Genomic DNA, 27959 nt, shown 5'->3' with positions numbered 1-27959 from the left:
ATGGTCTTCAAAAATCATAAGCATATAAAAGATTAAAAAACAGTGAAGTGAAGCAAGGTGCATATTTGTGCACCCCATATAAAAAAATGGAGTGATGGGGAAAAAAACAATGTATGATGTGCAGGAGGGAATCTGACGAACGGAATAAGCATCACATTGTAAATAGCGTGGCACAAAATTGCAAAAGAGGAAAACAAAAGATTTGGCTTGGGGAGCAGACGGGAAATAAACAAAATACAAGGATCGATAAACCCCCTGTGAAAGAACAACAATTGTGTGCGGTGTTAGCCAGCATGTGGGGTTACAAAAAAAGTGTTGTCTCAAAGAGCAGATGGGGAAAAAACAAAAACAGGTTTGCAGGTGAAACCACTTGCGAAAAAAAAACAGAAAATGATTACGGTGTTAGACAACATGTGAAGTAGACGGGAAGAAAATAAAAACCAAGAATCGGTAAACCACCTACAAAAGAACGACAGAAAAAGTATGCAAAGTACTACTACTACTTATCATTTCTATAGCGCTACCAGACGTACGCAGCGCTTCACACTTGAACGTGGAGAGACAGTCCCTGCTCAATAGAGCTTACAATCTAATTATGACAGACAGGACAAGTAAGGGATAAGGGTTAGGACAGACAGGACATATCAGGGATAGGGGACAGTTGAAGGTTTAGGAGTTAAAAGCAGCATCGAAGAGGTGGGTTTTTAGCCTAGATTTGAAGATGGCCAGAGATGAGGCTTGGCGTACCGGCTCAGGAAGTTTATTCCAGGCATACGGTGCAGCAAAATAGAAGGAACGGAGTCTGGAGTTAGCGGTGGAGGAGAAGGGTGCAGATAAGAGAGATTTGCCCGGTGAGCGGAGTTCCCGTGGAGGAGTGTAGGGAGAGATGAGAGTGGAGAGGTATTGAGGAGCTGCAGAGTGAATGCACTTATAGGTCAATAAGAGGAGTTTGAACTGTATGCGGAAACGGATAGGGAGCCAATGAAGTGACTTGAGGAGAGGGCTAATATGAGCATAACGACACTGGCGGAATATTAGTCGTGCAGCAGAATTTTGAACAGATTGAAGAGGAGAGAGATGGCTCAGTGGGAGACCTGTGAGAAGCAAGTTGCAGTAGTCTAAGCGGGAGGTGATAAGAGTGTGGATGAGGGTTCTGGTTGCATACTCAGAAAGGAAAGGGCAAATTTTGGTGATATTATAGAGGAAGAAACAACAGGTTTTAGCAGTCTGTTGAATATGTGAAGCGAAGGAGAGGGAGGAGTCGAAGATGACCCCAAGGTTACGTGCTGATGAGACGGAAAGGATGAGCGTATTATCCACAGAAATAGAGAAAGGGGGGAGAGAGGAGAGGTCGGTTTAGGTGGAAAGATAAGAATCTCGGTCTTGGTCATGTTTAGCTTCAGATGGTGGTGAAACATCCAGGCAGCAGTGTCAGACGGGCATGCTGAAACTTTGGCCTGGATACCTGCTGAGATTTCTGGTGTAGAGAGGTAGATCTGGGAGTCGTCGGCATAAAGATGATACTGAAAACCATGGGATAAGATCAGAGTACCAAGCGAAGAAGTATAGATGGAGAAGAGTAGAGGTCCCAGGACAGATCCCTGAGGTACACCAACTGACAGCGGGATAGAAGAGGAGGAGGATCCACCAGAGTATACGCTAAAAGTACGTTTGGAGAGATAAGAAGAAAACCAAGAAAGAACAGAGCCTTGAAAACCAAGCGAGGATAGCGTATCGAGGAGTAAGCTGTGATCGACTGTGTCAAAAGCAGCAGATCAAGAAGGATGAGGATAGAATAAAGCCCTTTGGATCTGGCCTGGAGCAGGTCGTTGGAGACTTTAGTAAGCGCGGTTTCGGTTGAATGACGGGGGCGAAAGCCAGATTGAAGTGGATCAAGAATTGCTTTAGATGATAGGAAGTCGAGGCAGCGATGGTGAACAGCACGTTCAAGCATCTTGGATAGGAAAGGGAGGAGGGAGATGGGGCGATAGTTGGAGGGACAGTAGGGTCCAATGAGGGTTTCTTTAGGAGTGGTGTTACTACGGCATGTTTGAAGGCATCGGGAACAGTCGCAGTGGAAAGTGAAAGATTGAGGATATGACAGATGAAAGGGATGACACTGGGTGAGATAGTGTTGAGTAGTTGAGTGGGAATAGGGTCAGAGGAGCAGGTGGTTAGTTTTGAGGAGGAGAGAAGGAGTGTAGTTTCGTCTTCAGTGATTTCAGGAAAGGAAGAAAAGGAGGCGGGGTTGGGGAGTTGAGAGAATGGACTAAGGGAGGGAGAGGTGAGGGTGAACTGGTTGAGAATTCAAGTTTAATCTTGTGGACCTTATCGTGGAAGTACTCAGCTAGAGTCTTGGGAGAAAGCGAGGGGGGAGTTGGAGGAGAAGGCACTTTGAGGAGAGAGTTGCGAAGAGGCGTCGAGGGTTTAAGCCAAGAGAGTTTGTCAACTGGATTTAATAGTCCTGTTTGGCGAGGAAAAGAGCAGACTGGAAGGAGGTCAGCAAGAATTTGAAATGTATGAAGTCAGCATGGGCACGAGATTTTAGCCAGAGGCGTTCGGTAGAGCGAGCGCAGGAACGTAAGTAGCGAATTGTAGAGGTCAGCCAAGGCTGGGGTTTGGTACGTTTTACAGGACGAGGCATGGGAGGAGCGAGAGTGTCCAACACAGAGGAGAGAATAGTGTTATAGGCTGAGGCAGCCTCATTGACGGACTTGGATACCATAGCAGTAGAGAAGAGATTTGAGATGTTGGAGGATAGGGTCGAAGGGTCGATAGGCTGAAGATTCCTAAATGTATTGCTTAGGATTGGACGTGCCTGGGGAGGAGGGTGTTTAAGTGTGAAAGTTATCAGATGATGGTCAGAGAGGGGAAGAGGTGAGGCGCAGAAATGGGAGAGTGAGCAGTTTGAGGAGAGGATAAGATCGAGACAGTGGCCATTCTGGTGAGTCGGGGCAGCGGAGCACAGTTGGAGATTGAAGGAAGATGTTAAAGCAAGAAACTGAGAAGTATGAGAGTCAGAGGGATCATTAGCATGAATGTTAAAATCCCCTAGAATGAGAGAAGGAGATGAGGGTGCAAGGAAGAAGGAAAGCCAGGCATCAAAGTCGGTGAGAAAGGAAGAGAGGGATTTATCAGGGGGGGCGATAAATGACTGCTACTCGGAGAGGCAGAGGAGCGAATAAGCGGATGGAATGGATTTCGAAGAAAGAAAAGCAGTGTGATTGAGGTGGGAGGAGAGATTGAAATCTACAAGAGGGTGAAAGTAGTAGCCCGATACTGCCTCCACGGCCCACCGGGCAAGGAGTAGGAGAGAAAAGATACCCTCCGTGGCACAGAGCCGTGACTGAAGCAGAGTCTTCAGGGTGAAGCCAGGTTTCAGTAAGGGCAAGTAGAGGTGCGAGAGATAAAGAGATCGTGGATATAGGGGAGTTTTTGCAGATAGAGCGTGGATTCCACAAAGCACAGGAGAAGGGCAGGGAAGAAGGGGGGAGGAGAGGAACAGAGAGTAGATTGGAGCTATCATGGAACTGTAGGCTTTCTGAGGTAGTTCCCTTTGGCTCATCCCTTTAGTGACAGTTTGGTACCCTTCTTACGCACCTCTTTAGGCTCCATGCTCTGCAGTTGGCAAACAGGGCACCCACTGAACCAAACAGACCTCTGTTATGAATCAGCAGATAGTTCTGGTGTATCCATGCTATCTGCTGATGTATTTAGGGGCTCTTTTATTAAAGCTTAGTGTAACTAAATGCCTTGTGGCCCATAGGTATAAAATAGGACACTCAGCATTTAGCACACTCTAAGCTTTAGTAAAAGGGCCTCTTAATGAGGACCCCCCCCCCCCCCCCCCAGCATTTGAGAAAAAAAGAAACAACTCACAAAGATGGTCACCAATTCCCCTTCACAATTTCTCCCATCTACACTTACTAGGCTATCTCTAGTGGTCTGGACAGTCAGGTTTTCAGGATATCCGCAGTGAATGTGCACTGGCATGCACTGCCTTCTTGGTATGCAAATCTCTCTCATGCATATTTATTGCAAATATCCTGAAAATCTGACTGGCTAGGTGGCCCCTGAGGACTGGGTTGGAAACCACTGGTCTAATGCAGAGGGCAGGAGTGAACCTTCTCCAGTCCTGTTCCGTTGCCACCTATAGTAGATTCAAAGTGGTGGTTGTAACTCCTAGCAATAGTCAGCACTACCACTAGGGGTCAATCTGCCAAATAAAGGCAATTCCTTATTTGGCAGATTGATCCTCCTCAGCTGTCCTCTCCTGGTTCTCTTATCTCTCCCACCGTACCTTCAGAGTACATTCTCATGGATCTTCCTCTACCCCCATCCCGCTCTCTGTTGGTGTTCCTCAGGGATCTGTCCTTGGACCCCTTCTTTTCTCAATCTACACCTCTTCCCTGGGCTCGCTGATCTCATCTCATGGTTTCCAATATCATCTTTATGCTGACGACACCCAGCTTTATCTCTCCACATCTGACATCACTGCGGAAACCCAGGCCAAAGTATCGGCCTGCTTATCCGACATTGCTGCCTGGATGTCCAACCGCCACCTGAAACTGAACATGGCCAAGACCAAACTCATTGTCTTTCCACCCAAACCCACTTCTCCTCTCCCTCCGCTCTCTATTTCAGTCGATAACACCCTCATCCTCCCCGTCTCATCTGCCCCCAACCTCGGAGTCATCTTCAACGCCTCCCTCTCCTTCTCTGCGCATATCCAGCAGACAGCCAAGACCTGTCGCTTCTTTCTCTATAACATCAGCAAAATTCGCCCTTTCCTCTCTGAGCACACCACCTGTACTCTCTCATCCACTCTCTCATTACCTCTTGCCTTGACTACTGCAACCTACTCCTCACTGGCCTCCCACTTAACCATCTATCCCCCCTTCAATCCGTTCAGAACTCTGCTGCGTGTCTTATCTACCGATATGCTCATATCACCCCTCTCCTCAAGTCACTTCACTGGCTTCCGATCAGGTACCGCATACAATTCAAGCTTCTCTTATTAACCTACAAATGCACTCCAATCTGCAGCCCCTCATTACCTCTCTACCCTCATCTCCCCTTACGCTCCTACCCGTAACCTCCGCTCACAGGACAAATCCCTCCTCCCAGTACCCTTCTCCACCAGCGCCAACTCCAGGCTCCGCCCTTTCTGCCTCACCTCACCCTATGCTTGGAATAAACTCCCTGAGCCCATACGCCAAGCCCCCTCCCTGCCCATCTTCAAATCCTTGCTCAAAGCCCACCTCTTCAATGTCACTTTTGGCACCTAACCATTATTCATCAATTCAGGAAATCTAGACTGCCCCAATTTGATTGACTGCACTTTTTTGTCCTTTAGATTGTAAGCTCCTTCGAGCAGGGACTGTCCTCTGTGTTAAATTGTACAGCGCTGCGTAACCCTGGTAGCGCTTTATAAATGTTAAGTAGTAATAGTAGTAGCTCTAGTACTGCAAGATTACTGCTAGAGGTCATGGCGACCATTTTGAACCCAGATGCCAACAGGACATGGTGGAAGTGGAGGGGGATTTCTCCTTCTCTGTTCGCTAGAGATACTCAGGGATGTTCTTGGTGGGGGGGGGTTGATTGGTAGAGTAGGGTCTGCCTTGGTGGGGGTCTGGTATTGGGAAGTGGTTGCATCAGGAAGGGGGTTGGTGATAATCTTCTTTGAGTGTGCTTTTGAGGGGGGGGGGGGGGGGTAGCAGCTACACTAGCCAATTGTCGACAACTTTGTCAATTACTGTGCAGTAATGTACTGCATGTTGTTGGTGCTATCCATGCCTATTTCCTGCCCCACAATGCATTAAGCAGTTAATGTGTGAATTTTAATGCAGGATTGTTTTAAATACATTAGCACAGACTTGTGCTAACAGTTTTCCACATATTAGAACATGAGTTAACTGCCTATTGCACTTTAGTGAGCATCTCCCTTGATGTATAAAACAGATTTTGTATATATTTAATATATATATACATACAATTATAATTTTGTCTTAGATGAGTATTTAGTGTAATTATATACACAAACATTCCTTGTCATGAGTAATTGACAGTACAGTAATGAAATGCTCTCAGCTGTATGTAAAATGACTGCTCTTCTGTCTCCACCGCTTCCACAGAAAAAATAAATAGCTGTTTGGAGCTAGTATAGTAGAGTGGGTAATGCTTTTAACTCTCTCAGTACAGATTTGTATCGGTTGGTAAGAACTTTTATTTATTTTTTTTTAAAGACATTCATTGGTTTAAAGGGTTCTAGGTTGCTCAATAGCAGAATCACGTATCTAAAAGATTTCCTTTTTTATTATTTTCGCTGAAAGCAGCAGAGCCTTTAGCTGACAAAAGTATATCCACAGTAACTAGATTTTACACAGCGGTCTCCTTATATTTATTTAGGCGTTTAACAAAAGAAATGCTATAAAAGGGTTAGATGGAGGTTGGCCAGCAAGTCCTCTTCATCTTTTGGGTGCTATGCCCCTGCTCCTAATTTATAACTTTAAAGTGCCACAGAGTTGGTGGTAATATTGGCCTAGTGGTTAGGGTGGTGGACTTTGGTCCTGGGGAACTGAGGAACTGAGTTCGATTCCCGGCACAGGCAGCTCCTTGTGACTCTGGGCAAGTCACTTAACCCTCCATTGCCTGCCGCATTGAGCCTACCATGAGTGGGAAAGCGCGGGGTACAAATGTAACAAAAAAAAAAAATAGGAGCATGGCAAAAGGAAGAGAAAGAAATGAACTCATTTTGAACTCTTAATTTGTTTTTCTGGCTAGAGCAAAGATTGCCTCTTCTGGATCTTCTCATTTATTGCAATAAGGTGCTGCAGTGCCCTCCCCTACCCCTCCCAACACACGCACACACACACACACACAATAACAATTTTGCTTCAGTTGCTGCTTTAAAAAAACCCCCAAAACAAATATTTGGGTAGGTTGTTTGAGACAGAAGAACGAATGCTATGCCAGTAATCTGTTTGTTACAGTCTTTTAGAGATGTGCGGTCGGGGAACATTTTGAGATGGCTTTGACTTTTTCCTTAATTTTCAGACTTTTGAGGGGGGGGGGGTTATATCACACCTTCACATTAATAATAATTAAAAAAAAACTATTAGGTTAACTTGCATTAACAGAATTTTGCTTGTGCTTGCACTAGATTTGACATGCTAAAGAACCTTATGTGAATTTATGAATGTATATCCCTATCACCTTTTACATATAAGCGTATAAATAAAACTAATCAGAGTAACTGGTGCAAGAACATAGTTGCATGATGCCCTTGTACGTTTTCAGGGAACACTGGAAGCAACAGAAAGCATCAGAAAACAAAGTAGTCCAAGGTAGGCATTCCAAAGTTTTTATTAAGGAAAATATGCCTGACATATGGCCATGTTTTCGCTTATTAAGGTCTAGGTTAACAAAACATAATAACAAAAAGCAACACACAGAAATGCAAATTGGACATGCTAAATGAACATTAAAAATACTTCTATGAAAAAGGCAGGAATATGAACAAAGAATATTTTAAAAGCATTGTCATTATCCATGACAAAAGTATTTTGAAAATAAACTTGTCCATAATACTACTACTACTTAACATTTCTAGTGATCTATAGTCATAATATAGAAACTTATAAAGCACAAGATCAATCCCCTGGATTCTATAGCGCGCCTAGAGATCAGTGCCAAAATCCAAGCGTGTTTTGTAACAATGCACGTAATTTAATTGGCTTAATAAGCCAATCAACATTAACAGCACTTAAGAGGTAATTAGCGATAACTAGAATTTACATGCACAACTCGCTAAGCGTATTCTTTAACGCTTTGAGCCTAACTTCTAATGTGCGCAGGCAAAAAGGGGCAGGGAAATGGGCAATTCGTGGGCGTTTTGAAATTTATGCGCGTAGTTATAAAATATGGCCCAGTACGCCTAAACCTACACGCCAGGATTTACGCCATATTTCCGTTGGTGTAAATGGACATTTGTAGTTTCAGGCGCTGAGATATCAAGTAATTGTATTTTATACCGCGCCTAAATCTAAATCTGCCAACAAAAAGGAATAAACCTAGTACCCGTTACTGGTATTTATATAAAAGCTGTCCTAAACATAAAGGTGTCGATATTGAAAGTGATTAACCAGCCAGAAACAGCTCCTGATCAGATGAATAGGTTGTTTGGGGCTGTCTACTGATATTCAGTGGCACATAACCAGTTAAGTGCCACTGAATATCATCACAGGTGGCCAGGATCAAAGCCAGCTAACTTGTGGGTGGTCTGGGGGAGGAGTTAAAAGACAAGTGATGATATTCAGCCTTTAAATGCTCAAGTATACTGGTTAAATAGGACTGACTTTCATGTGGTGCCACTTAAGGCTTCTTTTACAAAGCCGCACTAGTGATTCCTGCACAGTAAATGAGAGGAAGACCATTCCTCTCATTTACCATGCAGCGACTTTGTAAAAGAAGCCCTTAGGGAAGAGATTCTATATAGGGCACCTAAAAAATTGGCATTAAAATCAGTGCTGACTAAGCATATTCTATAATCTGTGCCTAGATTTGGGCGCCGATTGTAGAATACACTTAATATTTGAGCACCTAAATCTACACACATCCTTTTACACCAGCGAAAACGTGGCGTAAATCCCAGTGCATAGATTTAGGCACACTGGGCCATATTCTGTAGGCGCGTAAATTTTGGAATGGCCATGAAACACCCATTTTCTCCACTGATAACCACGCCCCTTTTTGCCTGCGTGTGTTAGAAGTTCGGCACACATCGTTATAAAATACGCTTAGCGACTTTTGTGCCTAAATTCTAATCGGTGCCAATTAGTGCTCATTATTGCTTAAGTATAGTTATCGGCGCTCATTACATAGTTGATGACGGCAGAAAAAGACCTGCACGGTCCATCCAGTCTGCCCAACAAGATAACTCATATGTGCTACTTTTTGTGTATACCTTACCTTGATTTGTATCTGTCTTTTTCAGGGCACAGACCGTAGAAGTCTGCCCAGCACTAGCCCCGCCTCCCAACCACCAGCCCCTAGCTTGTTAAGTTTAACTTTCACGTATTGTTATAGAATCTGTGCTGATTTCGGTACGGATCTCTAATGTATCAGAACCTAGCTTAACAAGCATGGTAGATTTGGTTCAAATTCCGAACAGGTATTGCATCTGCAAACGCTAATATGGAAACCCTTTTGGAGAAAGAAATGTTCATATTCAGTAGTCATACTATATATTTTTTTCTGCATCTGTAAGCTTTAGTTGTCCTGATGAGGATATCCTCTAGTTTTATTAACAATAAAGGGGCACGTATTAACTGCAAATCTAACACCTTTTCTTTTTGAGGGTATGTTTTATGCAGGTCATACACTAATGTTATTAGCACGCACTGACTGCTAGGATTTAACACAGGAGCAATTAGCGACTCCAGCGTAGGAAACACTAAGAGGCTTATTTTCAAAGCACTTAGCCTCCCAAAGTTCCATAGAAACCTATGGAACTTAGCCTCCCAAAGTGCTTTGAAAATATGCCTCTAAGTGATCCAGTGTTAACTTGGCTGTTATCCAGTTATTGCATGTTACCTAGGACACTCTAGCAGAATAATGTTCCATGCCACACCTTCTCCCAGAAAAATCCCTAAAATGCACATTAACAGGTATATTACCACAGACCGCCTTTATGCAGTACCCCTGTTAGCACCTCTTAAGGGCTGAATGCCCTTTAATAAACATGCCCCAAAGTTAGATAAAAGAAAACAAATATTTTAAAACACCGTTTTATTTTTTATCCTTAAAACTCTGACAAGTTGTACCTGAAATTTCAGTCAGTACATTGTAAATATTAATGTTAATTTTTTTTGTTTTTAATTAAAGGAAAGAAGGGTTGTCAAAATGTGGAAGATGTAAACAAGCATTTTACTGCAATGCAGAATGTCAGGTAGGTGTTCTGCCAGCTGTTGTCCTTCCTGTTGTGGTCTTGAGCCCTTTTCCGATGTCACTGGCACAGGAGACATATGCGGAAGTTTGAGAATTTCCTCCTGTGCTCAGTGTGAGAACCCCAGGGATCAATAAAAGAATTAAAATATGAGGCCAAGTCAATTCTTGTAATTCTGCTTTTTGTTGTTGTGGAACTTGAAGTACAATAACAGAAAGACAGGATCTTTTGTTAAAATACAATGAGAAGATGATAATAGGTAAACTTATTAAAACAGATGTTTTTATGCTGCATGAACAAAACACATATATTCACTGTGCATCTGTCATGCAAAGGCCTTCTCAAAACAGATAGTCACAGTGTGAAGTATGTGGATTTTGTCCAGTCAGTAGGCGTTGAAAGCTGTGGTAGCAAATTGTTTGATAGCCAGATCCATCCCTTTTTCTGATGCAGCAAAAAAACTGTGCTCAGTAAGAGATGCTGTGTAACAAATAATAAAAAAGAATTATAAACATTGGTGATTGTTCAGCAGTGACACCTAGTGGTCAGACTCCAAATGTACTGACCTGCAGACAGGGCCGGCGTTAGGGGTGGACAAACAGGGCAATTGCCCTGGGCCTCCTTGTGACTGGGGGCCCCAAACCTGCCTGAAGATGAAAGAGAGACAATCTGCAAGCAAGTTTTGGGGCCCCCCTCCCTAGCATCTGCCCTAGGCCCCATGGTGTCTAGCACCGGTCCTGCCTCCAGAGGGGTTCACAGTCTGTGGTCTCCAGCCAAGAATGTTCACTGTAATGATTAGGAGAGAGGGACAGCCTTGAATACCTGCAAATGAAGACTTGTTGCACCATAACCCCAGCAGCAAGTGTTTCCAATAGAGCTGGAAGCCTAAAGTAGCAGGAAGATACTGGCAGACCAAAAATAAACCACATCTTTTCAAGTTTTGCTTAAAAACTAGTAGAACCAGGGTAGTATTGTTTAACTGCACCTACAGCAAGTGAAGGATTATTCTTTAGGTAACAAAACTTAACCTGCTGAGGCAAAGGTCTCCTGCTTACTGTGTATTTGTGATTTGCTGTTTGTCTAGTTTGGTGTCTGCTTATTTCTTGTTTCTAAACTCTGTGGAGTGGATAGCATTGTGGAAGTTAGAGTAGTGAGATGAGAACCAGGGAAGCCAGGATTCAAATCCCACTGATGCTCCGTAGACTTCAGGCAAATCACTGAATCCTCCATGGCCTCAGACACAAACTTAGGGGCTCTTTTACTAAGCTGAGTTAGACAGTAAAGTGCTCCTAACACAGTTAAAAATGAAGTTCCACAGGATGCGCTCAGGTGTCCTGCAGTAACTGTGAAATGTGCGCGTATTAACTGTGTGCTTAAAAAAAATAGTTTTTTTTTTTTCCCGGTGGATATGTCATGGGCAGAGAATGAATGTGCCTGAGCTACATCACTTTATGCTACCTGGTTAGTGCCAGAATACCATGTGAGCCCTTACTACCTACAGAATGGGTGGCAGTAACTACTCGCATGTAGTTTTTTAAAAAATGGATGTGCATGGCCATTAATAACAAAAGGAAAATAGGCCATTTTGTGGCTGTGGTAAAAATGGCCTTGGTGTTCCCTTACACAGGTCTTTCCCACGGCCTAAGGCCACTTTTTGCCGCAGCTTAGTAAAAGGACCCCTTACATTGTATGCTTTCCAGGAACAAGGAAACCCTTAGCATTCTTGAATGTAGCATGCCTTGAGCTACTGCTGAAAACATGTAAACGAAATCTAAATAACATTTAATTTAAAGTTCTCTATATAAGGGCTTATTTTTCAAAATTATGAGCCACGTATAGGAAAATTGATAGAATTTGCTTCTAGTGTTTTCAGTAACAGACAGCTTAGTTAAATATACCTCAAACAAAACAAAAATATCGAGTGTAATATATCCGAGTGATTTGGTAAACACACAGGGGCCCTTCTACTAAGCTGCGTAGTCGCCTACGCTCACCCAACGCGTGTCAGTTCAGAACTACTGCCTGACTACCGCATGGCCTGGGCGGTAATTTCATTTTTTATGCACTCCTACTATGCGTGACGGAAAATATATTTTTGTCAAAATAAAAAAGGCCTTTTTTGCAGGTGCGCTGGAAAATGGACCTGTGCGCGTCCAATACATGCGTCTACACTAGTGCAGGCCACATTTTAGCGCACCTTAGTAAAAGGACCCCACAGCTTGACATGTCAGTTCAAATATAGAATAGTCACATTAAAAGTTATGCTTATAAATTTAAGCCTGCCATTCGTGTGCCTAAGCTGCGGTATGTGCTAGCACCATAGCTTTAAAGGGCTTACTGTGGGACACACTGACATGTCCTGTAGTAAAATGACAGTGTGTGCGTGCAAACCACTCATTAAAAAACATTTCAGAATTTTTCTCGGAGGGGAGGACGGAGAATGGGTGTGACAGTGCAAATCAGTTAGCGCAGCCATATTACTGCATGCTGATTAGCGCGGGATTATTTATTTATTTTATTTTAAACACTTCTAATCCATTCATTGAACTTGAGCATGTTCGGGATAATGTGGGGTATAAATGTCAAAATAAATAAGCCACTTATACCCTAAGCGGCTTCTATAAAAACATACATATTAAAAATAACACAGACTACAAAATAAATATATCCTTCATCATCATACATAACTACTACTACTACTTATCATTTCTATAGCGCTACTAGACATACGCAGTGCTGTACACTTGAACATGAAGAGACAGTCATAACATCAAAGTGCTGCCATGTAAACTCTCCATCAATACATTGCTCATCAAAAAAAAAAAATGCTTGGCCAAAAAGCTGCATTTCTAACCTCATCTTGAATTGAAAAATATTATCACTCATACGCAGGTGCCCAGGTAATGCATTCCACATAAACATTCCTGCAATTGAAAATGCTGATGTCCTTGTAGCAGCATAATGCACAGTGGACACTAATCCTAAAAGTAAAAGAAAAACCAGTGAGGAAAACCTAAGGAGGATGACAGAAAAGTCTTTATTGAGGATATTAAAAACGACCCGACACGGCCGTGTTTCAGCCCGAAGGCCTGCCTCCGGGGTCTTGGTAAATCTGATATTGTAGTATACACACTGAAGAAATTTAATGCACAATCTAGCAAAAGAAGTCTTTCGTTGATCCTCTACCTTGTTGAATTGCCAAGTAACAACTGACAGAATGTCGGCTGATGTAATTAATGCATCAACGAAGGACTTCTTTTGCCAGATCGTGCATTAAATTTCTTCAGTGTATACTACAATATCAGTTTTACCAGGACCCCTGAGGCAGGCCTTCGGGCCGAAACACAGCCATGTCAGGTCGTTTTTAATATCCTCAATAAAGACTTTTCTGTCATCCTCTTTGGTTTTACCTCACTGATTTTTCTTTTTCACATTCTCTCAACAGTAGCATAATATGATCAAATTTGGAAATTCCAGCAACCAGCCTGGCAGCTGCATTCTACACAATTTGCAAAGCTTTAAGCCTATAATCTGGAACACCCAAGTAAAGAGAATTGCAATAATCTATCTTTGATAAAACGATAGCTTGAATTACGTGTGAGCCCTTACTGCCTAAAAAATAGGTGGAGCTAAGGGCTCACGTGCTATCTTTTGTTAATGGGTGCGTGCCAATGGCTAACACAACAGCGAAGGTGACTCAAGAATCAGCAGACAGCTTCACAATAAATATTTTGACCCTCTGTAGCATCGTCTGCTGATTGTTGAATCACCTTCGCTGTTGTGTTACCCATTTCCTGATTTGCAAGGTTTTGCTTTTTCTGTGCATACATCTGCGTGGTAATGGCAACGTTTAGCGCACAGCCGTTATGGAAAAGCGTCCATTTTCCAGGTGCGGTAAAAATGGCCTTAGCATTCTGGAAAGACCTGCGTAAGTGCGCGCTAAGGCCTTGTTTTTACCATGGCTTAGTAAAAGGACCCCTAAATCCTGCCCTTGTAAGCACCCACTGTTTATGCTTTTAAATTTAAGAGTTTAGTGAAATTTTTGAGTGAAAATTTATGCACTCAGCCCTAGTAAATTTTCAGAGAGGCCAATTTATGAGCATAAATTTGAAAGCTAGAAGCATAAATCCTTTGAACATAGGGCCCTATAGGAATATCCATTGGCAAGATATTGTTGTACTGATATTTACTGATCTAGTTATAAGGGGGTTCCTGGTATATGCCTGGAGACTGGAGACTCTGTGGTGGAACATCTTGCATGAAAGAATTTATTTGATTGGGACCAGGGCCAGGATCAACAACCATCAGAAGATCGTAGGCAAGTATTCCCTACACGCTGTACTTTTCACACGGCCAATAAGTCAGACCAATCCAAGATTAAAATAAATTTGGCAGTTCAGAAAACCAGGGTCCCTTTGGTGCTTAAACAGGACAATAACAATAGCAGAGGCAGTAAACAAACAGTATTTACAACGTTTCTTTATCCTCCTTGTATCTTTTTATGAGAATATGTGAATATCCTCTCCTTAACTCTTAATTACACCAGTTGTTACACTGTTACTGTGTTTCAAAGCAGGTTGTCACTTTTAGAGATGCTGAAAGATTCTGGGATACCAAGGCACCATTGCAGTGCTTTAGATGGTTTTGTCATGTGGGATGGTCCCAGGAGACACATTGCTATAAGTAGTTTGTAGTTGCTTCTTCAACGGTTGAAGATGGCTAGAAATGTAAGGAGGGGCGACGAAAATTTCTTCAGGTATATTAGTGAAAGAAGAATGACTAAAAAGGGAATTGTGAAACTAAAAGATACAGCGAACCGCTATGTAGATAATGATGAAGAAAAAGCCAATTTGCTAAATAGATACTTTTGTTCGGTTTTCACTAAAGAAAATCCTGGAGAAGGACCATGAGGGACCGGCAAAAGTACACCTGAGAATGGAATGGATACAGCACCATTCACGGAAGAGAGTGTATATCAACAACTTGGAAAGCTAAAGGTGGACAAAGCCATGGGACCAGACGGGATCCACCCCAGAATATTGAGGGAGCTCAGAGAGGTTCTGGCGGGTCCTCTTAAAGATTTGTTTAATAAATCCTTGGAGATGGGAGAGGTTCCGAGGGACTGGAGAACGGCGGAGGTGGTCCCTCTTCACAAAAGTGGTGATAGGGAAGAAGCTGGAAACTACAGGCCGGTAAGCCTCACTTTGGTTATTGGAAAAGTAATTGAAGCCATGCTGAAGGAAAGGATAGTGAATTTCCTAGACGCCAATAAGTTGCAAGATCCGAGACAACATGGTTTTACCAGAGGGAAATCGTGCCAAACGAATCTCATTGAATTCTTTGATTGGGTAACTGGAGAATTGAATCATCGACGTGCTATAGACGTAATCTACTTAGATTTTACCAAAGCTTTTGACACTGTTCCCCACAGGAGGCTCTTAAATAAACTAGATGGGCTGAAGATAGGTCCCGAAGTGGTGAACTGGATTAGGAACTGGTTGACGGACAGACGACAGAGGGTGGTGGTAAATGGAGTTTGCTCGGAGGAGGGAAACATGAGTAGTGGAGTGCCTCAGGAATCGGTGCTGGGGCCGATTCTGTTCAATATATTTGTGAGTGACATTGCCGAAGGGTTAGAAGGTAAAGTTTGCCTATTTGCGGATGATACTAAGATTTGCAACAGAATGGACACCCGGGAGGGAATGGAAAGCATGAAAAGGGATCTGAGGAAGCTAGAAGAATGGTCTAAGGTTTGGCAATTAAAATTCAATGCGAAGAAATGCAAAGTGATGCATTTAGGGAGTAGAAACCCACGAGAGACTTATGTGTTAGGCGGTGAGAGTCTAATAGGTACTGAGGGGGAGAGGGATCTTGGGGTGATAGTATCCGAGGATCTGAAGGCGACGAAACAGTGTGACAAGGCGGTGGCCATAGCGAGAAGGTTGCTAGGCTGTATAGAGAGAGGTGTGATCAGCAGAAGAAAGGAAGTGTTGATGCCCCTATACAAGTCGTTGGTGAGGCCCCACCACCTGAGTATTGTGTTCAGTTTTGGAGGCCATACCTTGCGAAGGATGTTAAAAAAATGGAAGCGGTGCAAAGAAAAGCTACGAGAATGGTATGGGATTTGCGTTCCAAGACGTATGAGCAGAGACTTGCTGACCTGAACATGTATACCCTGGAGGAAAGGAGGAACAGGGGTGATATGATACAGACATTCAAATACTTGAAAGGTATTAATCCGCAAAAAAATCTTTTCCGGAGATGGGAAGGCGGTAGAACGAGAGGACATGAAATGAGATTGAAGGGGGGCAGACTCAAAAAAGATGTCAGGAAGTATTTTTTCACGGAGAGAGTGGTGGATGCTTGGAATCTTCCGCGGGAGGTGGTGGAGATGAAAACAGTAACGGAATTCAAACATGCGTGGGATATGCATAAAGGAATCCTTTGCAGTAGGACTGGATCCTCAGAAGCTTAGCCAAAATTGGGTGGCGGAGCAGGTGGGGGAAGAGAGGTTGGTGGTTGGGAGGCGAGGATAGTGGAGGGCAGACTTATACGGTCTGTGCCAGAGCCGGTGATGGGAGGCGGGACTGGTGGTTGGGAAGCGGGAAATACTGTTGGGCAGACTTGTACGGTCTGTGCCCTGAAAAAGGCAGGTACAAATCAAGGTAAGGTATACACATATGAGTTTATCTTGTTGGGCAGACTGGATGGACCATGCAGGTCTTTTTCTGCCGTCATCTACCATGTTACTATGTTACTATGTTCCAGGAACCTGTTTAGATGGTAGTGGTTCTGGTGACCCTGCTGAGCTCAGCTTCTCTTTCACTCCTTTTATCCCAAGAGTGGGAGCGTCAGATCCCCTGTTCCACTGGTCGCATTCCCTGCACAGAGCTTAAATGGTTGGTAGACTTCTCTTTGTAAATTGTCCTGACTAGGATAGCCTGATGTCTCTCTCTCCCTTATTTCTTGGTCCTAGATGGCTAGGGTCCTTTGGCCTGGATGGCTGTTCAGGGGCCTCCTTTTGAGACACTGTGGAAGGCCTCTTTGAAAGATCTTGCGATAAAGACAGCGTTCTTGGTGGCTGTTGCATTGACGCATAGGGTTTCGGAGCTTCAGGCTGTCTCGTGTCGGGATCCTTCGCATTTTGAAGGTGGGGGTCTCCCTGCACATGGTTCCTTCGCATTTTGGAGGTAGGGTTCTCCCTGCGCACAATTCCTTTCTTTTTTACATAATTATATATGTGTTTCCATACTGGGACAGACCAAAGGTCCATCAAGCCCAGTATCCTGTTTCTAACAGGGATCAATCCTGGTCACAAGTACCCGGCGAGATCCCAGAACAGTAAAACAGATTTTATGCTGTTTTTCCTAGGAAAGTGATAATCGGCATTTCATCTCAACTAATCTGTGGCGCTTCCGTCTTTTCACAGAGAGGACCAAGAGGCTCCATATTCTTCCTTGATGCTTCTTGATGTGCATCGAGTCCTCATTAGATATCTGGAAGCCATGAATGAGTTTCACAAATCAGACACTGTTTGTGATTTTTGGTAAACAGAGGCTTGGCCTCATGGCTTCCAAGCCCACAGTTGCTAGATAGCTGAAGGAGACTTATCGCACCAGATTATTTGCTTTCGGGGAAGCAGGCTCATGGCGTACAGTGACATCCTGGGCGGAGACTATCTTACTGTCCCAACGGCTATTTGCAAGGCGGAGACGTAATTGATGTTGCATACCTTTCTCAAGCTCTACAGGGTGGACATTTCAGTATGCTTGGAAGCTTTGGAGCTTTAGTGGATCACACCCACTCTAGGTAGGGATTGCTTTTGAACATCCCACAGGTTCTGGAATAGTGGGAAGCTACATAATGGATGGAGAAATTGTCTTACCTGATCATTTTCTTTCCATTAGTCCTTCCCACTATTCCAGAGGTCTGCCCAAGGTTTCTTAGATGTTTAGTCGGTGTGAAGTAATGGGGCCAAATAATGACTCGCTTTACATGGTGCTTACTGTATATTTCTTGTTCTATACAAGGTGTCTCGAGGTGAGAGGTCCATACATTTGCTCGTCTGGTTAGGTTTAGGTTAGCGAGTTGCTTAAGGTTGTTTATTCTGAGTTTCTCCTTACTGTTTGTGTGAGTAAATACTGAGGAGCTGGACTGGATGCTGAGAGAGATGTCTTGGATCAGTTTTCAATTCTGTATCTCCACCTTCTGGCTTATGGACACAACTATCCCACAGGTTCTGGTATAGTAGGAAGGAGTAATGGAAAGAAAATTATAAGGTAAGGCCTAATTTCTCCTTTATATATGTAAGCCATAAATTTTGTATATACTTTGATACTGATAGGCAAGCGTTTAAAACAGTGATCCAAAATAGGCAGGTATTAAATAGCATTCAACGAGTGCTCAGTAAACAGCATGGAAGATTAGTTCACACCTGGTGTAACTCATTATGTTAAACTCTCATTTGAATATAATGGTACTGAGTTTGACACATTCATGTTAACGTAGTTTTGAACTCTCTTAATATGCACTCTTTGTTATTTTCAGCATGCACAAGAGGATCTTAATGTCCATGTTTACAGCTTATTGTATATAGATCTCATAAGTAATGTGGTTCATAGCTCTAGTCCTGTTTACTGCTTAGAGGGTAGTGGGAGGGAAATCCAGAAATCTTTCAGATAATAAAAGATTAGACCTGAAAGGTTTACATAAAATTTGGGTGTGAAAGTTGGTAAAATTCTTTCTGTAGGTGTCCTGGGAAAGAATGTATGATAAAAGCTATTAAAACTATTGGGAAAGCTGGTCGTTTCAACCAACTCGGTATGATCATGCCTGAGGAAGGATTTTAATTAACAGTGCTGATAGAATAAAGAGAAAGATGACAACTTTATTTTCAGTAATTTTAGGCAGGCATGGTGCGTTGCCACCTGTGTTTTTTTGGTTTTTGTTGTTTTGGCTCAACAGTTTTTTGTTTTTTTTTCCCTTTTGCTGCTTTGGGCTTCCAGTTCGATCCAAATCAATCCCTGCTGGGCTATGGTACCTTGAGCCTTTTAATCACAAATGCAAGGTTTTTTTTCTACTACCTAGCTCTACTTGTCAAGTGATAATTCATGGCCAGTGGCCAAAGACAAGACCATTGCTCCCTCCAAAACTTGATGTGTGACACTGCATACATACTATGTTCAGTCAGTCTGTGTCACAACTGAGTGATGGCTGAGAACACCCCAGGAACTGTGAATCCTGCCACCACAGCATCCCCAAGCCTAGCCTGGGAATTTTGGGTCGTCTTCTGCATGGTAGCGTGCACTGCAGCAGTACTGCTGACTCGCTGGCTCAGCCCTGTGGCGACTTTTTGTGTGAGAACATTTTGGTACAGCCATGCTTTTACTTTAAGTTATTTTATTGATTATTGTATACATTCTCACTAAAGATGACCCAACCCCCTGAATGTTTCCAGCTTTCCAGCCACACATACTGGAGCAAGTCTTGCTTATCCACTCCTACCTTAGCTGAGAATATATTCATGCACCTTTCTGACTTCACATGCAACTTTCTTTAAGTTGGTCCCCTTATTTTCTAACTCCTGTTAACCTGTGTTCTGCTTCTGCTTACACCCTATGCTGTCTATTAAAATGTTTTATTGTTTGTGTTGACATTATAAATAGCATACTATCGGGCTCATTTTCAAAGCACTTAGCCTCCCAAAGTTCCATAGAAACCTATGGAACTTAGCCTCCCAAAGTGCTTTGAAAATATGCCTCTATGTACTGCTGTTTGAATATTTTCACTGCTGTAATTGTCTCTTACCTGTATTTGATTTATTCTTGTTGTACTCAGCCTTGGGTGAAGTTCATCTTCAAAAAGACGCTAAATACATTTTATTTTTATTTTTTAACCTAGTGATATAAAGTAAGGAAAGCTTGCAGAGGCCTGTTTGGGAATGCTGTCTAATATAGACTTGTAGAAGGGGGGTGTTGCACTTCTTACATTCTATTTCGAGTACATGGTCCAACTGATGATTTTTTCAAACTGTTACAACATGTTCAATCTTTTTCGCCTGTGTTTACTAAGGTGTGCTATAGGCATGTTAGCGTTGTTAATGGCACAGTAAACGCTAATATGCCCATAGAAATGTATAGGTGCGTTAGTGTTTAACGCTCCTTAACTTTAAAGGTGCGTTAAAAACGCTAATGCACCTTAGTAAACATACCCCTTAAAGTCCTGATTATTCTTTTTTTTCAACAGTTTTTCCTTTTTGTACAGGGTTGTTTTAGAATAAAACATTTTATTTAATACCATATCAAGGTGTTTTGAACATTTTGCTCCTAAGCTCTCAACTTTATTAGAGGGAAGTTTGATGTCTCCGAGGAGATATGTGTGTGTGTGTGGGGGGGGGGGGGGGGGGGAAACATATGAGATGTTGACATGTTTGGAATTTCCCTTTTAAAAGTGAGTGTTTACAGTCTTGTGGGTCAAATGTACCCACTGTACTGCAAGCAGCTGACTAAACATACATCTTTATTGAAAGGGTACTATCCATCTGAATCCCTAGCTTTTGAACGTGAGATTGTAGAATTGCCTTCTGATTCTGTACTCTTCCTGTTTCATTGGTTTTGATCTGACTCGTTTAATCATGTTGCTGCTGACCTTCATTTCAGTAATAACTAAAACTCTGAAAGGAGCAACTTGAGCTCCTTCTTTGTCCTGACAGCTGCTTAGCACTAGGGGGCTCAATCTGAAGGGAAAGACGGTACTTCTAGGAAGGGGTGTAACCATGGACGGGGGGGGGGGTCTTGGGGGCCCCCCCAATTTGTGTTCAGAGCCCCTGGCTGACATAAGCACTGCCACGCTGGGAAAAGACCAAAGGTCCATCAAGCCCAGCACTCTGTCTCCGACAGCGGCCAAGCCAGGCCCCAAGAATCTGGCAAAAAACCCAAAATTTAATAACAATCAATGGACTTTTCCTTCAGAAGTCTGTCCAGACACCCTTTAAACTCAGCAAGGCCAGCTGCCGTCACTACCTTCTCCGGCAATGAGTTCCAGAGTCTAACTACGCGCTGAGTAAAGAAAAACTTTCTCCGATTTGTTTTAAACCTGCCACATTCTAATTTCATCTTGTGTCCCCTGGTTCTATTATTGTTAGCGTAAACAAACACTTCACATCTATCCACTCTATCCTGCTCATTATTTTGGAAACCTCTATCATATCGCCTCTCAGCCGCCTTCTCTCCAGGCTACAGAGTCGTAGCCGTCTTAACCTCTCCTCATAGGGTAGTCGTCCCATCCCTTTTATCCTTTTTGTCGCCCTTCTCTGCACCTTCTCCAATTCCTTTATATCTTTTTTGAGATGAGGCGACCAGAACTGAACACAATACTCCAGGTGCGGTCGCACCATGGAGCGATATAACGGCATTATAACATCCTCATGCTTGGTTTCCATCCCTTTTCTAATAATACTCAACATTCTGTTTGCCTTCTTAGCCGCCGCAGCACATTGAGCTGAAGATTTCAATGTCCTATCCACGATGACTCCCAGATCCCTTTCTCGGTCTGTAACTCCTAACGCGGAACCTTGCATAACATAGCTGACGGGTCCCCATTCCTCACCAGTAGAATTGCTCCTCGACTCATGACCACTGCTGCCACCGCACTGGGCTTCCCCCCACCATGCATTCTCAGTTTTCACTAAACTGAGCATTAGCTCTCCTGCGCTCTCCTACGCGGGGGGGGGGGGGGGGGGGTGATGCCCGGCAGAGAGGTGGCAGCAGTCGCAGGTGGGATCAGCACCTCTGCTGGCCGGGTTGGAGACCCTCACCAGCTCAAGTATTGGAGGTTGTAGAGGGACAAAGAGCGGTGGCAAGGCAAAGTTTTGTGCCCCCAACCTTGTGCTCTGGCACCTCCAAAATTTGAGGTCTGGCTACACACCTGCTTCTAGGTGAACACACGTGCCCGAGACCCGCTGGAGCTTCCCACTGAGTTGTTGAGCAATTGTGACAGTTGTACAAACAGCATAACAGTTACAGTCTGTGCTGTGGAAATAAGCTGCCTATGTTTGTGGATATTTTGGTGTGCTCACTGATTTCTTTTCAGTGTAGGTTTAAAGTAGGCAATGTCTAAAGATATTCTACAATGTTAGCCATGCTACTAAAAATTTAAAATATTCAGCTTTGCTTGTCTAGGTGGGATGTTCTTTTGTGTGTGTGTGTTTTTCCTCAGTGCCCTTTTTCAATATCACATTGTCATCCTCTGTTTGAGAAGGAAACATATTTTATCTGACCTAAAAGTTCTAGTGGGATTATCTGCATCCTTTCATCAGTTTATTGGCTGTGTTTTCCATCCTTCTAGAAAGGAGATTGGCCAATGCACAAGCTGGAATGTTCTGCCATGTGCACTTTTGGACAAAACTGGAATCCTTCCGAGACTGTAAGACTAACTGCAAGGATACTAGCCAAACAGGTGAGAGAACGTAATTTAACCCTAAGTAATGTGTTAAAAAAAAAAACCAGCCAGAACTTTTATTTATCATCAGTTGTTTCCTTAAAAGGCCAAAATATATGCTGTGAATATGCCAGTTATGAGAACAGGTTACTGACTGGCTCCATGTTCTGGGAATATGCTAATCTAAGTTCTAGATTTTTCTGCTGTTCCTCGCACAGACTGCTTTTCTTAGGGAGCTTGAAACTACAGTTCTTTGTGTACCAGTGAGGAGGAGGGAATGAGGATTAGATCAGCCTGTCCTGACAATATAGAAACAGAGTAATCTCCCAGGCCAAATATCTTCAGATACTGGAGTATTTACACTTCTCAAGAATTTTGCAGATTAAAGGCCCAGTAAACACATTAGGAGATTAGTTCATCCCCTGTGTTTTCAGGTCCAGGTATCTTGGGACATTCAGTATAACAGCATAGTAAAAAGAAATATTTGTCATGAGTCCATTGTAGACACTGAAATGGAAATTTTATAAAGCATTTTTTGCACATAAAATACTGATTTATGTACATAAGTGGGCTTTTAAAAATAGCAATGCAAGCTAGCATGTACTTGTTAGAGGGCAACTGAATTAGGTTTCGGCACCTGCCGCTGCTGCACAGAGCCTATCTTCCTCCTCGCTCACCCTCCACCACCACCAACATAACCTCCCTCGACCTACCCATCAGCTAGCTCCTCCTCCTCAGGCCTGCTTCAGGTGCCCTGGAGATCTAGTGCCTAACCAGGGCAAGAGCAATTCACATTCGCTCTCGCTCTGGCTATCTCCACCGTGAAGCTCACAGTGGTCATATTGGTGGTGGAGATGGCTGGGGCAAGAGCAACTGCAAATAGCTCGCCCCAGTTAGGCCACTAGACCACCAGGGCACTGGAAGTAGGCCTGGGGGGGGGGGGACTGGCTGACAGTGGATCTGGGAAGAGAAAAGGAAGGCTGTGTGCAGTGGCAACGGGTGGAGGAGCGTGGAGGCTGGCTGTGTGTGGGGGCAGGGCCTGGTTTCATTTTCAGCTTCAGTTTCTGCCGAATCCGAGCGGCCAATTTCAGTAGAAACCAAAGATCCTGGTTTTGGTTGGGCTCTAGTACTTGTACACCAGGCATGCTCAGGGGTGGAGGTTGGGTGGAATTGCAGGTTACACACATTTTATGAATTACCGTATTTTTCGGACCATAAGACGCACCTAGGTTTTAGAGGAGGGAAATAGGGAAATTTTTTTTTTCCTTTTTCCCTCCTCTAAAACCTAGGTGCTCCGGTGCGTCTTGTCCGAATCCCTCCCTCCGAGTTCAGGATCGCCCTCCCCCCGGCCCTGTCACCACTTCTCCCTACTCACGTCACGCGATCTTCCCTGGTGGTCTAGTGATGTCGGGGCAGGAAAGAGCCCCCTTTTTCCTGCCCAGTGCGCTGCTCTCCGTCCTCCTGTATGCTGCCTGACGGTCTCGGCGAGATTCAAAATGGCCGCCGAGAATTGAAGTCTCGGCGGCCATTTTGAATCTCGCCGAGACCATCAGGCTGCATACAGGAGGATGGAGAGCAGCGCGCTGGGCAGGAAAGAGGGGGCTCTTTCCTGCCCCGACGTCACTAGACCACCAGGGAAGATCGCGTGAGTAGGGAGAAGTGGTGACAGGGCCGGGGGGGAGGGCGATCCCGAACTCGGAGGGCGGGCGGGCAGGCAGGCGATCCCGAACTCGGAGGGAGGGAGGGAAATCTCTACCTTCGGACTATAAGACGCACCCCCCATTTTCCTCCCAAATTTGGGGGGGGAAAAAGTGCGTCTTATAGTCCGAAAAATACGGTATGCACAATTGTACATGCATATATCTCTCATGTACTGTTGAGCAGATGTAATGTCCATACCTTCAATCTAGGCTTGATATCTGCAAGTATTTTATAAAGACACATGGAGTAATTATACTAAGGTCCTGTAAAATCTGGGCTTAATACAGGTTAAGGCAAGACTTTCCCACAGGCTATGCCTAAATTTAAAGCAGTGTTTTTTTTTTAGGGCTTTTTTTGTTGTGTTAATTGTTCCCATTAGCACATAGTACCTCCAAAGAATTAACAGGGGAACACTAAGTGCTCCTGTGTTAACTCTGCATTATCCGGTTAGTACACCCTAATCATAACTCGTTAGCCAGATAACTGATATCGGAACTATATTTCTACATTGCCGACCCAAAGTTATGGAGTAGCTTACCTACTACTGTGAGATCTATTAAAAGTCTAGAAGTAACCTGGTTTTATTTTATTTGTTTTATTAGTTGTATTAATTCTAGTATGTATGTGTTTGGTGTTTTTTTTTTTTTTTTTTGTATTCCACATAGAATTTTTAGATAGAACGGGTTATAAATTTTATAATAAATAAAATGGGGCCACCTACTCTCCATTCATCACCCCCCCTCCAAAAATATTTTTTTAAAAATTGATAATGCACAGTTAGTACACAAAAACAGGCAAAATACCACAAAACATTTTAACTCATTCTGTGGTAACCTGTTAGCCTGCACTAACCACGTGCAGTGTTCCTTCTACGGAGAAACCTGCTGCATGCAAATTTTTTTTCGAGTGAGTGCCAAAAAAAGAGTGAGTGGGGAGCCCTTGAGCTCTAAGGAGCAAATTTAGTGTTAATTATTAAAAATTAAATTATTTCCAATCATACTATTCAATGAATATTCAAACAGTTTCTCTTCTGATCTTTCCTGTCTTCCATAAGCTATAAACTGAACATTATCAGTCTGTCCAGAATTAAAAACAATTTAATTCTCATCAAGTTTTCCAAATGATTGGTACAATCGTAGGGTGTTTAACTTAAGCCAGTGACCCGCTGGTTGAAAATTTATCCCCATCTGTGCCTCATTTTGTAAGGTTTGCACAAAAATGGGAACACAAAAAAAAAACCAAAAAACAAAAGGTGACTCAGGGTGCCACAAACCCTTAAACCAACACTGGCTTTAAACCTTCCCCTGGTATTATGTAGCTTGATAGCAGCTTCAGTACAGATAAGGAGCAAGAACCAGAGTTACATGCTAGTCCAAACAATGTAGCTAGTTTTCAAGAGTTAGGCCATCTTCATTTGAATGTCTATATATTTAAGTGCAGTAAGTACATAGAACGAAATTCACACAAAAATCAATTATTTACTCACTTACTCATAGTTTGCCTCTATTCTTGCATAGATTTGCAGCCCTAGCCCTTAACTGTTTTCCAGCAGCTACCTAAAGTGTGAACACCTAATTACCCATTAAATCTCAGGTGAAGGAGAAGCTTAAAATACGTATAGGTAAGCCTAAAACAAAACCCAAACTCCTCAGGAGGGGCTTGGTTTAATGTAACGTATTAAATGAGTGGAAAGGGGTGGTCTTAATATGACATTTAAAGGCATGATCTGACAGTGTTAAAGGAGAGGGGCGTGGTCTGGGTGACTTGTTAAAGGGGCGGGGCACTGGTATATGGAGGTGAAAGGGGAGCGGGAGTTGCAGAGGATCTTGTGGTGGTGCGGGGCTGTGAGCAGATCGGGATATGGCTGGTGGTCAGGAGTCTGGTGGGGCACTGTCGCCTCGAAGACTGCTTCGGTGAGTGTGTGGGGATGGGATGCCTGGTGTAAGTAGCGCCTTGCACGTTAACGAGCCGAGGCAGGTGCAAATAGCAGAAGATGCAGGAGCTGCTCCTAATAGGCTATAGCAGTGGTTCCCAAACCTGGTCCTGGAGGCACCTCAGCCAGTCAGGGTTTCGGGATATCCACCATGAATATTCATGAGAGATACTTGCATGCACTGTCTCCACTGCATGCATATCTGTCTTATGAATATTCAATTTGAATATCCCAGAAACCTGACTGGCCGGGGTGCCTCCAGAACCAGGTTTGGGAACCACTGGGCTATAGGATGTGGCTCGTGCAGCTGCCTGTTGGTATGCATGAAAGAAATATGGAAAAAGATAGGACAGGAGGGGGAAGAAATCCACATTGTGCATTCAAATGTATGGCCTGCTTCTCCAGACAATTCTGTACACATGATTGAGTTAGTTGCTGTCAATGGCTTATGAGTCTAATGGTGATTGTAACAGCTTTTGTACAGGAAGGTTAGCAGAATTTTATTTAAACAGTATTACCCCCGTTGTTGTGGTGTCCCTAGTTTCCAGTGGTAAGTTGATAATCTCTCATTCCTATTATCTTGGCAAAAAAGCCAAGAATGGATCCTCTAAATATAGCTCATCTCTCAGACCCTTCACTTGGGCAAAGAAAAACCCCAGAGTTCTCCATTTTTATTAGACTATAGGTAAACTGCAAGCCTTGGTAAAGTAATGATTTATCAATTTACAAGGAGTGTGCATCAGGGTGTTGGTGGAGGGGGAACTGGGAAGGGAGCAGACAATGAGCAAACGTTGACCGAAAGTGAGCGATGTTCCCCGTTTCTATGAGCAGTCGCTCAAGCGCTTACCTTAGAGGGAACACTGACCACATGTTAAGAACTTAGCACCATTAACCTAGGCACCCTGTTATAAGATTACCTTTTCAGTTAATTGTTCTCCATCACTAATTGATTAGCCCACAAAAGGTTATTGAGCCATACTTTTTCTTGTTTACTCTTCCTGAACCCACAGCATAGGATAAATGTTAATCTTATCTGGGGCCAGGATGCCTTCAGAAAGTTCTTGATACATCCACGTAGTTCCAGTTCCGAGGCCAAGGTGAACCACTAGAGAAATTGATATGTGACTTCATCTTTGCTTGGAGCCAACAGATGGTTTGCAGAGCTTACTTGGATTTCTTGACAAGTGCTTTGGGCCTGCATAGGAGTTCTATCCTCCCATGGCATATCCATGTGCTTTTATTTACTACCAGGGTAAAACAGACATAAATTTTGTTTTCACCTGCAATTCGTGGCTTCCCTGAAATATTTAAGCTTCTTTGGTGGGTTCTTTACGTTGTGTGCCTTAGGCCCTTTACTGGCCTTATTGTTTTTAGTTGTGTTTGCCAGTATTTGAAGTTTTATAGATTTCACTGTCCTGTAATTGGGCCCATTTTGAGTGGGGGTGAATCAAGCCCAAATTGAGTGATGAGATTTCAGGCATGGTTATTATAGAACTGTTAACAGCTCTTTTCTGTAATTATTGCAGCACAGCAGGAAGACTTTAGATTTGTGTCCTAAACACTGCTTAAGAATCCCAGTCACAAACTAGTTAATTGTGAGCAGGATTAAAGGCTTCTTGTGTAAAATAGAGATGTTTTGCTATGGCTCAGGGCTATCTCCTGTTACTGGGACATGGTGAAAAGGAGCTACCTTCTGCTTGATTTGACCAGAAAGCTACTCCAGCAGCTGTCCTCTCTTTCCCTCCTTCTGATCCCCTGCATCCTAGACCAGACCTCTGTGTTCAGAAGAATGAAGGAGTAGCCTAAGGTTAAGGACAGGCTGAGTACCAAAGAAGCCAGGTTCAAATCCCACTACAGATCCTTTGTGATGTTGAGCAAGTCACTTAAACAGAGCTTAATTTGTAGACAGAAAGGAAATGGAACTGGGGAAGAGGCAGGTGG

At 43.4% G+C, this 27959-nt stretch overlaps 1 protein-coding gene across 2 annotated transcripts in view; it reads left to right on the top strand.

Annotated features, from left to right (window-relative positions):
* SMYD2 (SET and MYND domain containing 2) overlaps positions 1-27959 on the top strand; it is a 134089-nt gene that overhangs the window by 17405 nt on the left and 88725 nt on the right. For both annotated transcript variants that reach the window (XM_030196040.1, XM_030196038.1), the window contains exons 2-3: positions 9886-9949; positions 22292-22402. In XM_030196040.1, the coding sequence (XP_030051900.1) occupies positions 9886-9949; positions 22292-22402 (175 nt within the window). The remainder of the gene's footprint in view (positions 1-9885; positions 9950-22291; positions 22403-27959) is intronic.

Source organism: Microcaecilia unicolor, chromosome 3 (genome assembly GCF_901765095.1).
Source record: "Microcaecilia unicolor chromosome 3, aMicUni1.1, whole genome shotgun sequence".
NCBI classification, from domain to species: Eukaryota; Metazoa; Chordata; class Amphibia; order Gymnophiona; family Siphonopidae; genus Microcaecilia; species Microcaecilia unicolor.
This window is presented reverse-complemented; position numbering and strand designations above follow the sequence as displayed.